Source organism: Eublepharis macularius, chromosome 3 (genome assembly GCF_028583425.1).
Source record: "Eublepharis macularius isolate TG4126 chromosome 3, MPM_Emac_v1.0, whole genome shotgun sequence".
Classification (NCBI taxonomy): Eukaryota; Metazoa; Chordata; class Lepidosauria; order Squamata; family Eublepharidae; genus Eublepharis; species Eublepharis macularius.
The window spans coordinates 179277216-179291723 of NC_072792.1; the positions used below are offsets into that span (position 1 = coordinate 179277216).

Genomic DNA, 14508 nt, shown 5'->3' on the forward strand with positions numbered 1-14508 from the left:
TGGAGGGTGGACTCTACGGAATTAGACCCTGCTGAGGTCTCTCCCTTCCCCAAAACCAACCCTTTCCAAGTTACAGCCCCATAACCTCCAGGATTTTCCCAACCTGGAGCTGGCAACTGGAATTGGGGAGGGGCCTCAGGGGGATATAATGCCATACAGCCCACCCTCCAAAGCAGCCATTTTCTCCAGGGGGACTGATTTCTGTAGTATGGAGACCAGATGTAATTCTGGGAGATCTCCAGGCACCACCTGGAGGTTGGCAACCCTACTTGACACATCGTTAAAAGCTTATTTTTATTTTATATTTATTTATATTTATATTTATTTTAATGTCTTTTTAATTGTTTGTCACCTTGAGGAGCTTCACTGGGTGGAAAGGCAGGGCAGAAATGTTTCAAATGCAATAAAAAACAAATCCAGCACTTAGCATCTCAGTAAGCACACATATGTAATCACATATCCAGAGGAGTTAGCCATGTTAGTCTGTAGTAGCATAATCAAAGAGTCCAGTAGCACCTTTAAGACTAACCAATTTTATTGTAGCATAAGCTTTCGAGAATCACAGTTCTATGCTACAATAAAATTGGTTAGTCTTAAAGGTGCTACTGGACTCTTCTTGAATATGTAATCACAGGTTACCTTAAAACGCCCTGCCTGGAACATCTGCCAAGCAGATGGCATGGGAGTGGCCCGGAAAAAAAAAATGGCAGGCTTCTGGGGAAAGCAAGGATGTCTAATCACCAGGTTAAACCTAAGCTGTTACAGGCCATCTGCATATGACCCTCGAAAGAACCACTTATCTCCTTACAGTATCAGAACAAGCCCCGGCCTGGCCTTCTGTCCTGTAAATAAACCATCTCGCTTCTCTGAAGGAATAGCTCTCCCAGACTGTAGCTCCTCTGCTTGGTCCTTGCCTTGTCTCCTCTTACGCAAACAGATGTTCCCAAAGCTGGAACGGTTTCAGAGGAGAACTGTTGAGGCTTGGCAGGAGATTCTCCAAAGAGAGAAAGGAACTAGATAACGTTTCCTTGAGAAGGGAGAGAAGACAGAGCACAGTAAACTACTTATGCTGGAGCTGCACAGACTACTGTTCCATAAGAATTTCTACGGGATTTTTTAAAAAAAAGATAAAAGCATCCTTACAGCGATGAAAATTTTTATCTCATCTTTCTCCCAAAGGGGAACTCTGAGAATATGCAGAGTATTTTGCTTCTGTTGCTGAGCTAGCCAAGCTCAACACACTGGGGAGACAGAGGGCTGCCCGCTCCAAGCATTAAGTTGTCCTGAAGAGATGTATATATGCATAAGCGCAAGGTTATTATAACTCAAGGCAGTGAGGGGGGGGGGTCTCACTTGCAGGCACAGACCAGACCCACACCTGCTTCGCTTCTGTATCATGACCTGCTTGGGAGAGGTGAACTGGAGAGCCAATGTGGTATAGGGGTTAGAGCGTTAAACTAAGATCTGGGAGGTTTGAATCCCTGCTCTGCCATGGAAGCTTGCTGGGTGATCTTGGAGAAGTCACAGACTCTTGTAGCGTTGCCAGGTCCAGGTTGAGAAATTCCTGGAGATTTGGGGAGGGGGGGTGGAGCCTGGAGAGGGCGGGGTTTGGGGAGAGAAGGGGCTGGGCCTCAGTGGGGTATAAGACCACAGAATTCACCCTTCTTCGCAGCCATTTTCTCCAGGGGAACTGATCTCTGTGGCCTGGAGATCAGTTGTAATTCTGGGAGATCTCCGGCTACCACCAGGAGGCTGGCAACCCTAACTCTCAGTCTGCTCTACCTCACAGGATTGTTGTGAGGACACAACGAAGGAGAAGAGAATGATGTAAGCTGTTCGGTGTCCCCACTGGGGAGAAAAGGCAGGGAATAAGTAAGTAAATAAAACCAGCGCTCTCTCAGATCACCGCTTAGATCCATTCTCAAACTGAGCAGGACATTTCCCAGAAGGGAAGGCTGAATGAATGACCTGCCGGGCTGCCTACAGCAGGGGTCTTCCGCCTTGCCAGAACCTGCGACCCAGGAAGTTGCAAGCATGTAACAGCCACATGACGGGCTGTCGAAACCTGCTTGTATTAAAAAGGAAGAGGAGGGGCTACGGCTCAGAGGTAAAGCATGCAGAAAGTTCAAATTCGATCCCCAACATCTCCAGTTAAAAACCTCTGCCCAAGATGCCAGAGACCTTCTGCCAGAGTAGACACTAATAACCTTGATGGGCCGATGGGCCAGTTCAGTAAAAGACATACACGAAACTGCTTTATACTGCATCAGACCCTTGGTCCATCAAGGACGGTACAGTCTACTCAGACTGTCAATGGTTCTCCAGGGTTTCAGATAGAGGTTTTTTGCATCATCTTTTGCCTGGTCCTTTTAACTGGAGATATCAGAGATTGAACCTGGGACCTTCTGCGTCCAAAGCAGAGACTCTTCCACTGAGCCACAGCTCCTCCACAGTCAACCCTCTCCGCCACTGGACTTCACCTTGCTGTGTCACTGCTATTCTCTGTGTCTATGTGAAGAGAGGCGGGGGGGATGGCGCTCTCGAACCAGGAAAGCTAGCAGTAGACCCTTCCAAAAGCAATAAGAAATGGTGGCTCCAAAGGGGCTAACATGACTCAGCAGGTGGGAATATGTGCCCCTCTGAGGACCCCAGCTCAGGGGCTGAAGACCACTGGCCCCAAAGGGCAATCTTTGTGCAGAAGATGCAACAACTTCCATGCTTATGCCTGGCTCTTTGCCAGGAGGTGGTAGCAACTGTAAAGACGGCACAGAGCTCATCTCCTTAACAGCTGCCACCACAACTCAGGCCAGCAGTGTCCAGAAGTGACATACCTGACACAGGCAAAAGCGTGCTATTTCAATGGCTGCTGCTTGCAATGATGTCACAGCATGCATTTGCCTACATGTCTTGCTGAAGAACAATAACAACCCTCTTCTAGAAAAAGTAGCGCCCACTCAGAGCAGTGAACTTAGTCAGTGTTATTATCCCCACCATACGAGCTGGGGCTGAAAGGACGGGCTTGCCTAAGGCCACCTGCAGAACGCATGGCAGTAGAGGGATTCGAACCAGCAGAGTACTGATTTGCAGTCCGACCACTGAGCCAGTATGCAACAGCAGCTCTTCCTACATGCCCCCTCCCTGTCCCCAATCATCAACTTTTTCTAGCAATATTTCCAGTGTCTGTAAAGGCCACATACAGTCTTTCTGTGTGGTTGGCACCTCCCAGATCATAGTCTGGCAGTTTAACCACTACACCACACAGCCTCTCCTAATGAGGCAGAGTGGATCTGAGTAACTCTGCTCATGTGACCCACACAGCCATGACCTTCTATAAAACCAGAAGCATGAAGAATTCAATTCTGCTTTGCGTCCTAACTTTGCATTTTTGGGTGGCTTATCTCATTTGCTCTAAATGAACATCCGGCCCATGCTAAACACTTACAGGGAACACAAGCTCCTTCTGGCAATTACATTTTCTCCATCCTTTAATACACACAAAGCTTTTCTCCTCATCTCATGCTTCCCCCCTCTCCCAAAGTGCTTTATCTCTCTACAGTTCTTCACAGAGGTTAGTAGGTTGATTAGCTCTCGAGCATGGCGTCCCACACATCGCAGTTTCACACTAACATGTCAGAGCTAATTCCACGTGGTTGCGCTAAGCCACTAATTCCCGGCCTGTCTTTCCTAATCTTTTTTGGCTCAATGAAGAGAAACAGAGAGTCTGAACATCTGCCTTTCATTCAGCTAATCGTATTTTGGAGAGGATGGAAGCTTAAATTTTGTACTCCAAAGGGGGAGGGAAACGGCCAGTTCATTTCCACCAAATACATTCCCAAGAATTTGCCATTATTTTGTCAATATAAAGAACGCTGGGTCGCAGGGATGGATTGGAGGGTTCACCAGACTGAAGTTGCAGAAGCTGTTTTGAATGCCAGAGATCTGCCATCACGGCACACATACTGGAGCAAGTGCCTCTGAGCATGTGCAGAGTTTTTTCACCCTTAAAAGGGCAGAACACCCAGAGGCAAAAGCAAGGCTGCTATATTTTGTAGTTAAAAAACTACAAAAGATGCTCAAGAGTAAAATTAAAAGGTTCTGGAAAGAACTGGTTTTTCCCCTCACTCTCTTTACACCCTAAAAAGATTCACTTTTAGACGGTGAAAGACAGGAAAGTGATCTAGTGTCGGCCATTCTTATCGGCTTTCTAGGCATGAGCCACCATTCAGAATGTGCCACAAATGATAGGAAGCAAGCCCAGAAAAATGAATCGTGCAGAGGGGCAACGGACAACCTCTTCTAAGGGCAGGTAACTGCTGTACCCTCATATCAGGTGTGACTGGATCCAGAACATACAGAGATACAGCTGCTAGCTTCTTCTGCAGGCAAGCACTTGGAGCTTATGGGGAACCTTTAAAATTTCTCAGCACATACTAGCAGCTCTCTCAAAGGAAATTAATGTCCCTTGGTGTGCTATTGGGATTATTGCCCCAGGCAAGCATTCCTAATCCATATACTGTAGAAACTGAGCATCATTCTACCCCTTTCCACCTCTATACCTTGACATTTGCTCACCTGGGAGTTAAAAAGTAGTCCGCAAAAATGGCAGCAGACAAACGGGCATGCGGGCGAGCTCTAACAATTTCAGGAAGTCTTTAGCAGAGTTTAAAAGCATTTGGGGAAGGAGAAAGCAGCCAGCTGAATCTACAAACATTTTGCAACTGCTTAGAATCCTAGAAAAAAAAGCATCTCAGAAGCCATCTAGCCCAATTCCCCGTGGCTTTATCAATACAGGCAGTATAGCACTGCATAAATGCTCCCAGCAGAGCAGGTGTTCATAGACTGTTCAATGCAGGAGAAAGCAATCTCTGCTCATTGTTAGCCAATCTTAACACAGAGAATGCTCTACTGTGATTCCCCAAGCAAGATAACCAAAGCCTCCCCAATAAATCTTCCAAATTCTGGCCAAAAATCCATCCTCTCCCACCCAAGCGTAAGATTGCCAATGGCCACAGAAAGAGGGGCAGGAGACGAGAGAGAAAACAACCTTGTGGATTTGATTTTTGAAGTGTCCGTCCGCCAGCTCCCTACAAACCCCCCTATTATGATGTTGGATGGAAAATAACTGTCTTGCAGGTTTAAAACCGGATCTCTGTTTACTGTTCGCAGCAAGATTATGTACTGCAGTGCCCTGGAAACAAGCAAAACTCTCAAGAACTATGGGCTGGTTTACTCAGATCTGGAAGTTGATACTTTAAGAATGTTAACAGACTGTTGTAGAAGCAAGAAATACATAAACTAGGACAATAGAAAAGAGCGAAAGTGCAGTAGCACCTATAAGACTATAAGGTATCTGAAGAAGTGAGCTGTGACTCACGAAAGCTCATACCCTACCACAAATGTTATTAGTCTTATAGGTGCTACTGGACTCTTGCTCTTTTCTGCTGCTACGGACAGACTAACACGGCTACTCATCTTGATCTATAAACTGGGACAGAGAGATTAGTTGAAAATGGTCATTTAAAATGTTCTGGAATGTCAGATTCTCAGACAAACTATGTCCATATGTTTTTTTAAAAACATGCTGCAATAAAATATTGGTACTTTGTTTTTGTGTATGGTGGTGGTAGAGAGTGCCCTCAAGTCACAGCTAACTTATGGCGACTCCTGGTGGGGTTTTCATGGCACGAAACTAACAGAAGTGGTTCGCCCGTGCCTGTCTCTGCAAATCTGGTCTTTGGTGGTGGTCTCCCATCCAATAACTAACCAAGGATGACCCTGCTTAGCTTCTGAGATCTGGTGAGATCAGGCTCACTTGGGCTAATCAGGTCAGGGTGGTTTTGTGTATACTATGTTAAAAAAAAAAAAAACCTTGTGAGTTTATTCTTTTAAAGCAGCTACATCTCAAGCTGTCAACAGAGCATAACTTCTCATCTCCACATGATGAAAAGTTTCACCAGCTATTTTCAGGAGATCAAAGAGGCACAGATACAGGAACAAACCTGGCAACCCGGTCCAAGCGTTTATGTAACTTTGGAGTGTATGGAGCACTATACACATCCATTCTCTCATTAATCTTCACAACCAAGGGAGAGGCCAGTAGCTCAGCAGGCAGAGCATCTGTTTTGCATGCAGAAGGTACCAGGTTCAAGCTCCAGCATCCCAAGTAGAAAGAACCAGGTGGCAGGTGATATGAAAGACCCAGAAGAGCTGCTGCCAGTGTGAACAGACAATGCTATTACTGACCTTGATGAACCAATGCTCTAATTCCGTATAAGACAGCTTCAGGTGTATAACCACCTGTAAGGCAGGTTGCCGAAAGCATTACTGTCTTTGCAGCGAAGGAAGCCTGACGCGAATGGTGTGCACCTTGTCTAAAGTCAAGAACGCCTATGGGGTTCGGGGCATAGATTTGAACCAGGAACTTGGAGAATGCCCGTCGAGGCATATCGAGAGCCAACAGGTGGAAATTGAACAATGAAAAGCAGCACTGAGCCAAGCTACAAGTGATGCCTCACACAGGTTGGACACTTGTCAGCTTCCCTCAAGTTTTGATGGGAAATGTAGGCATCCTGGTTTTACAGCTTGGCTCTCCATTACAGCTGCAAGACCAGGATGCCTACATTTCCCATCAAAACTTGAGGGAAGCTGACAAGTGTCCAACCTGTGTCAGGCGTCACTTGCAGCTTGGCCCTCAGTCACTCTGGGGAGGGAGCTGTCACGTGCAACCTCTAAAACCAAAAACAAACATGGCAGCCATAAAGATCTTATCTGAGCAGAAAGAGGCACGGCGGGCAGCTCTCCAAGGGCCGGCTGAATCGGCCTGTTCGTTCGTTACGCTACCTTGGTGCAGGTCTAACTGGACTTTCTGCATACCTGAGAGCACAAGGCCCCACAGGGCCTGCAGAATTCCAGGAAACCTTGCTTTCAAAAAAGAAAACAAACCTACATTTCCCCCCTATGGAAGAGCCAAAGCACTCATCCCGTCCGTAGCTGACGTGAGAAGGCTGGTTATAAATTTTAATCCTCAAAAGGTCTGGTTCGCCGTTACACTTCTCTCTGCCTCCATTTTACACTTGGTGACAGGCCCCTCCTTGCTTCCAGGAAGCCCCCTAACCTAAACCAATCTCTCCCCCGCAACAACAGACCACCCAACTCAGGGCCAAGCTACCAGTGACGAATGACACTTGAACGACAAGTGTATTTCTCCCTGTACACTTGCGCTCCACTCAATTCACTTGCCATTCAAGTGTCATTTGTCACTTGTAGCTTGGCCCCGAGATACAAACTTGGGAAAGAGCAAACCGAGATGCCAATTTTGCCCTCATAGACACTCAAAGAATGAGACCACAGGAGTGTACTGTAATAACATCTTGGTCTCATCGACCAACGTAACATATGCCTTCACACGTCAACTTGTATTCCCTAGGGTAGTTTAGGTGGGTAGCCGTGTTGGTCTACAGGAGAACAGCAGGATTCGAGTCCCGTGGCACCTTCGAGACCAACAAGATTTTCAGGGTACGAACTTTCAAGAATCAGAGCTCCCTTGTATCCTAACCCTTCCATGTCCATAAAATTCTCCTCCTCAATATAGCTGCAAATATCTTAGCATATCTTATCCCTTACATGTGTTGATTAATTCAGCTATACTTCTCCTATACTTGTCTAATTGGATTTGCTTGCCACATTTCATTCTGGAGCGCCAGGGATTTTTTTCTGGGAAAAGAGGTGGTGGAACTCAGTGATGGAACTCAAGACCGCACAATGACGCCACTTTGGGTCAGCTGGAACAAGGGGGGCAGTTTTTAAAAGTTTAAATTGCCCTCGGCGAAAATGGTCACATGGCCGGTGGCCCCGCCCCCTGATCTCCAGACAGAGGGGAGTGGAGGGCAATCTAAACTCCCCTCTGGAGATCAGGGGGCGGGGCCACCGGCCATGTGACCATTTTGAAGAGGTGCCGGAACTCCATTCCACCACGTTCCCGCTGAAAAAAAGCCCTGTGGAGTGCACCTATTTTATATCAGTCCCACATTGCCTCTTCATCAACAATTGGGAATGGTCTTCACACATGCTGCGTGGATGGACTACTTTGGGGGTTGGATATTGTTTAAAACCGGCCTATCTTTGTGAGGTCCCCCCCCCCGCTGCCCCTATTCTGTTGTCTGAGAGTTGAGTATAAATCCATCTGATTATTTATTGGCTGAATGCTACACGCATTTCATGAAGTGAGCTCTGACTCGGAAAGGCTTGTTGTGGGAATAAATTTTGTTGGGTCTTTAAAACAAGAGTCCAGCGGCCCTTTATTTTGCTGCTACGTGGCTACCCATTGGGAATTATCACCATTACGTACCAGCACCAGTAAGTGCTAGAGAGGCAGGCAACCTGAACTTCTGTTTCTTTGTTACAGCAGGACCAAGGTTCTGGCCCAATGAGAATTTGGAAAAGAACAATAAATGCCAAATGGGGCAAAAACACTGCTAACCATGGACCCACTACTGAGAGACGGTCAAACAACTTCAGAAATACATAAGACACAGGTGAAGTGTGGCCATGTTTTGTCCTCTCCCGATCAAGTGCTAGAGATGAAGAGCCAAGCTACAAGTGATGAATTACACTTGCCTGGCAAGGGAAGAGTCTCACACAAGTGAATGGCAAGTGAACAGGGAGGAATACATGTGAGTCTGTTCCCTTGCCAGGCAAGTATAATTCATCACTTGTAGCTTGGCTCATAGAAGAGGGGAAAGACACGTGTAATGCATCACAGGAGACGTCAATGGGCCACTGTAATCCACACTTGCTCTGAGAGGCTCCAGTCTAAGAACTAAACTACATGAGATGCCTGACACATATTGTGTTCCTGCAAGTTTACCTGGGAAGAGTAGTTGGGCCCCGCCCCCGAGCTCCCGAAGGATAACCCAAGCAGGGCAGATGTTTGCTCGGGGGGCTCAAGTCTCCTTCCCCTCTCTGTGGGAAGGGAAGGTTGAGCCTAACAGCTATGGTGACAGCCTCAGCAGCTCCCTCTGCCGCTGCTAGCCGCCTGTCAGCTTCGGGCTCAGCCCTCTTCGGGCACCCCTCGCTGACTCTTTCCCTCCCATCCTTCTGGCCCTGCTGCTGCTGCTCTGACATGCCCCCCTCCGCCCCCAGAGGAAAGCAGAGCAGATTTTTGCAAGCAGCTTTTGCAAAAATCTGCTCCACTTAGGTTTTCCTCCAGGAGCTTGGGCCCAACTCCTCCAGGAGCTTGAGCCCAACTACACTACAGGTAAATTTGCAGGAACCCGACATGTGACGGGCATCTCGTGTAGTTTAGCTCTGAGCCCACTGATTTCAAGGGGTTTAGACTGGAGTAACTTTGCTTAGGATTGCACTGTGAATTTTGCAGGTCTCTTTGTGCATCTCTGGAGTCAATTGTGGAATTCACTCGGGGTGTTGCAATCCAGTATCAGCAGAAATGTCTGAGAGTGCAATCGAGCGACTCCCCTCCTCTTTCATTCCTGTATTTTTCCAAAGGCTTCCATCTGCATCTCTGATCTGGGGAAGATACCCTGCGTTGTCCAACGATCTAGAGCTTCTTCCAAGGGAGTTTAGAACACCAGCTCCATTGTATACTCACAACAACCCTGCGAGGTAGATTAAGCTGAAAGAGATTGGCCCAAAATAACCCACTGCGGAGTTGAACCAGGGTCTCGTCTGGTTCTAGTCAGACTAAGCACGCTTTTAACACACACATATTGGAATTTCAGTTTAGAAATGTTAAGGCAGAGAGAGAAAGGAAGAGAGGCTATTAATCTCTCACCGAGAATCATTGCATATGGCAGCTTTTCGTTTTTACAGAAAGAACAGCCTGTCTTTACTAGCCTCTTCCCATCTCCATTATACAAATTTATGACCGGACATTGCAAAAATTCTCTGTTTTCTCATTCCCCCAATGCAATTGTGTTTGTTTTTGGCCTTAACGGCACGCCCTCTTCCAGAGACAGCTGTTCTACCTCATTCTGGCACCTAGCCCAAAGTAAACACTGTTCAGTTTTTATGTCACACCGAGAAGACTGGCTGGCCCTAATAAAGCGATTTTATTGTCCTCAAAAATTATAGTTTCCATAGTGAAAGGTCACATGTCTTCTCTTCTACAGTCACCATGAAGTAGTGCCTTGTGTGGAAAAGTTAGGGGGGGAAAGTACTAAAAGTACTTCTGTATATGCTCAGAGGCAATTCTGAGCATATGTCTACTGAATTTTATGTCGTTTAATGTGGTTTTATTATATGAAGTTATCCACTCGGAGCCTGCTTGAGGGGAGAACGGATTATAAATTTAATACATTAACTAAATAATAAAATAAATAAATTCTACCTTCCAAGCCAGGACAAATGGAAGTAATCTTGGCCATACTGCAAGCCGTTCATACAGCCAATATCACGTACTCTTCAGAATTGCAGATTTGGACCAGCGAGACTCAGATTCAACTCTTTGTCATTAAAGTCCTTGGATAACTTTGAGCTTGACATTCTCTGAATATCCTACCTCACAGGGATGTTGCAAGGATCCGAACTCCTTAGAAGAAAATGAAACAGAACTATCACCCAGCAGGGGGGGGAAATTATTCTTCCAGATTTGGCTTTGTTTGTGTTCGTCGTGTTGTGTTGTGATTCGTTCCTTCCCTTGCAGATAATCTTTTTCCAATATCTAAAAACTATCCACAACCCCTTCTCTCAAATCCCAGTCTTCCTTTTATTAACCCCTCATCAGTTTCAAAAGCTATCACCAAGAGTATAATTTGGCTTGCAAGCCTTTCTAAGTTCATCAACGTCCTCTTTGACCCGCAAAGTCCCACACCGGGGCTCGGTAAAATCTCTCGTAGAAGAAAAGTAGCCCTCAAGAGAGAAAAGAAAGAATCCTTCTATCAAGGCCTTGACGAATACCACGGAGGGCGCACCGGCCCCTCCAGCCACGGGACTCCGCAGTGAATCAAGGCCGTTCTCTCATTCCTCAACCAAATCAGACAATTACCTTCATTGTCCTTCTTGAAATTCAAGTGCTTTTTGTCGGGGAGGAACTGCAGCTGAGGCAAGAGAGAGAAGGATGATTGCCTTCGGGGATAAAATGAAGCACATTGATGAAGTCCTCCAAAAAGCACGGCCAGTCAGAGAGCAAATTAAGGCATAAAAATGGTTTTGTGGAGAAGCGGGGCTGTGCCAGGCTTGGAGTATCGTTTTGCCCGTGGCCGAACGTCTGCAGGCAGACTCTCTTTCTCCTTCTGTGTACGTGTATGCGTGAGAGAGAATGAAATCACCTTCTGCAGTTTGGGTCCTTTGCCATATCGATTTTAATGCACATAGGGAGGGAACCAAATCTGTCAGTAACTTGTTCAATATTCCAAGTTTAGGGTTACCAGGTCCCTTAAGTCCTCCGGCGGGAGACTGGGACGCTGGCACTTACCCTGAGCCGGCTTTGGAGTTTTCCATCGTGCATATACGTGGTCCCGGCGTGCATGATGTTGTCACTTCCGGGAAATGAAGTCATCATGTGGGTCAAAGGGCGGCCCGGGAGCGTGAACGCGCTCCCCAAAGGGCTGAATCGCCCCCCGCAGGCCTAATTTGGCCTGAAATGGGCCTTCTGCAGGGTGCGGGGGTGCACCTGCGCCACCGGGGTGTGACCTCCCCCGTCAACCAGGTAAGTGGGGGCGGGGGGCAGGAGGTGGGAGCAGGGGATCCCCCACCGCCAGCGGGCGAATGGCAAGCCTATCCAAATTGTCTGTGCTTTTCTTAAACGGGGGATCAGCATGTTGTGAAAGATCAAAGCATTTTTTATCATTGCATTTGGGGGGAAGGTGCTAAGTGTTCCAAGCTTGCTTAAGGGAGGTTGTTGGAATTAGAGATGTGAATGCCCATGGAGAAAAATTAGAAAATTTTAGGGAAAAGGTTCCCCAATGGCTTTTTTCAATCTTCCCATGATAAATCTTTCAGGGAGCTCTGGGGGAAAAACTTCTATGAAATATTTTTTTATCTTCAGAGAGAAGTGTGCCCATCTTCCCATAGACAGAGAAGAAGGGGTTATGGCTCAGTGGGTAGAACATCTGCATGGCATGCAGGAGGCCCCAGGTTCGATTCCCGGCATGCCCAATGAAAAGAGCAGTTAAGTACAGGATATGAAAGATCTCTAACTGAGACACTGGAGAGCTATTGCCAGTCTGTGTAAACCTTATTGATCTTGATAGACCAATGGTCTGATTGAATATAAGGCAGCTTCACAGAGGCAGGACAGGAACTAGGCTGGCTAGAAACCTGACACCCCCTGAGTTAGGACAGCATTAGCACCACACTGCTGGGCCCACCTAAATATCAGACATTTTATCATGGTAACACAACATCCAGGGATGTGTGGATCCTACCCAAAAGGCAGCACTGCCCAGAAAACATCCCATTGGCTGATTTGTGTGGTCCCCAGAAAAAGCTTCCTATCGGCTGGCTCATAACACAGTCCCCAGAAAAAAGTTGCCTCTTGGCTGGCTCGTAACATGGTCATCCAAAAAAGCTTCCTATTGGCTGACTTGTAACATGGTCCTCCGAAAAAGCTTCCTATTGGCTGACTTGTAACATGGTCCTCCGAAAAAGCTTCCTATTGGCTGGCTCGTAACATGGTCCTCTGAAAAAGCTTCCTATTGGCTGGCTCGTAACATGGTCATCCGAAAAAGCTTCTTATTTGCTGACTCGTAACATGGTCCTCCGAAAAAGCTTCCTATTGGCTGGCTCGTAACATGGTCCTCTGAAAAAGCTTCCTATTGGCTGGCTCATAACAGTCCCCAGAAAAAAGTCGCCTCTTGGCTGGCTTGTTACACGGTCCCTAGAAAAGGCTTTCTATTGGCTAGCTCATAACACAGTCCTCCGAAAAAGCTTCCTATTGGCTGGCTCATAACACAGTCCTCCGAAAAAGCTTCCTATTAGCTGGCTCATAACAGTCCCCAGGAAAAAGTCGCCTCTTGGCTGGCTTGTTACACGGTCCCTAGAAAAGGCTTTCTATTGGCTGGCTCATAACACAGTCCTCAGAAAAAGCTTCCTATTGGCTAGCTCATAACAGTCCCCAGAAAAAAGTCGCCTCTTGGCTGGCTTGTTACACGGTCCCTAGAAAAGGCTTTCTATTGGCTGGCTCATAACACAGTCCTCCGAAAAAGCTTCCTATTGGCTGGCTCATAACAGAGTCCTCCGAAAAAGCTTCCTATTGGCTGGCTCATAACAGTCCCCAGGAAAAAGTCGCCTCTTGGCTGGCTTGTTACACGGTCCCTAGAAAAGGCTTTCTATTGGCTGGCTCATAACACAGTCCTCAGAAAAAAGGTTGCCTCTTGGCCGGCTTGTAACACAGTCTTCAATGGTGGACATTTGTCACTATCCCCTAGAAGAGCATCCAAGCAACCTAAGTTAGAGTCACTTTCCTAGAGAATGGGATCTTAGTTATCAATTCTCAGGACTTTACAGCAACACACAGGAAAATGACCACCCCTTAACAGAACAGCCACACCAGGAGAAAGATTTCAAGTTCACAGAATCATAGATTTGGATGGGTTCTTAGAGACCATCTAGTCCAACCTCCTCCCCAATGCAGGAGTAGCCTAAAGCATCTCTGACAAGTATTCATCCAGCTGCTCCTTGAAGACTGCCTAGGCAGCTGCCTAGGCATCCCTAGGCAGCTGATTCCACTGCGGAATTACTCTTGGGAAAAACTTACATGTTAATATCCAGCTGTTAATATCCCTCCTGTAGTTTAAATCCATTATTTCGAGTCCTACCCTCTGCTACGAACAGGAACAGCTCCCTTCCCTCCTCTAAGTGACAGCCTTTTAAATACTTCAAGAGAGCAATTATGTCTCCTCTCAAACTCCTCTTCTCCAAAATGCACATTCCCACGGCCCGCAGTCTTTCCTCATAGGGCTTGGTCTCCAGGCCCTGACTATCTCAGTTGCTATTTTCTGCACCCGTTCCAATTTGTCCACATCCTTTTTGAAATAAAGCCTCCAGAACTGCACACAATACTCCAGGTGGGGCCAGACCAATGCAGTATACAGTGGGATAATGACATCTTGTGATTTAGATGTAATGCCTTTGTTGATACACCCCAAGATTGCATTCACCTTTTTTGCTGCTGCATCACACTGAGTGCTCCTATTTAGCTTCCCATCCACCCATATCCCAAGATCTTGTTCACACACACTGCTACCCAGTTATCAAGTTATCTCCAGTAACCAATGCAACTAGAGGCCACAAGAACGGTGCCCGCTAGGATTCACAATCCGTCCTGTCCAGTATCTTACCTTTGGACGTTTCCACTCGATACCCTGAATCTGTGACTTGTAAAAGAGGGAGTCATTGTTGGCTGGGAACAGAGGATCCTCGAAGAGAACTTTCCTCCGCTGGCAGTCCTTCTTCAGGGCCGCATATCGCTGGTTTTCATATGGCTGTACTGACGAGAACATTCTGCCTGGCAGCTGCAAGAGAGACACAAATAATTTCGATAAAATGTTC

At 46.9% G+C, this 14508-nt stretch overlaps 1 protein-coding gene across 2 annotated transcripts in view; it reads right to left on the reverse strand.

The window, feature by feature from the left end:
- The window catches only part of CAPN5 (calpain 5), a 107104-nt gene that overhangs the window by 69364 nt on the left and 23232 nt on the right, over positions 1–14508 (reverse strand). For both annotated transcript variants that reach the window (XM_054973707.1, XM_054973706.1), the window contains exon 2: positions 14298–14471. In XM_054973707.1, coding sequence (XP_054829682.1) covers positions 14298–14459 — 162 coding nt within the window. In that variant the 5' untranslated portion in view covers positions 14460–14471. The remainder of the gene's footprint in view (positions 1–14297; positions 14472–14508) is intronic.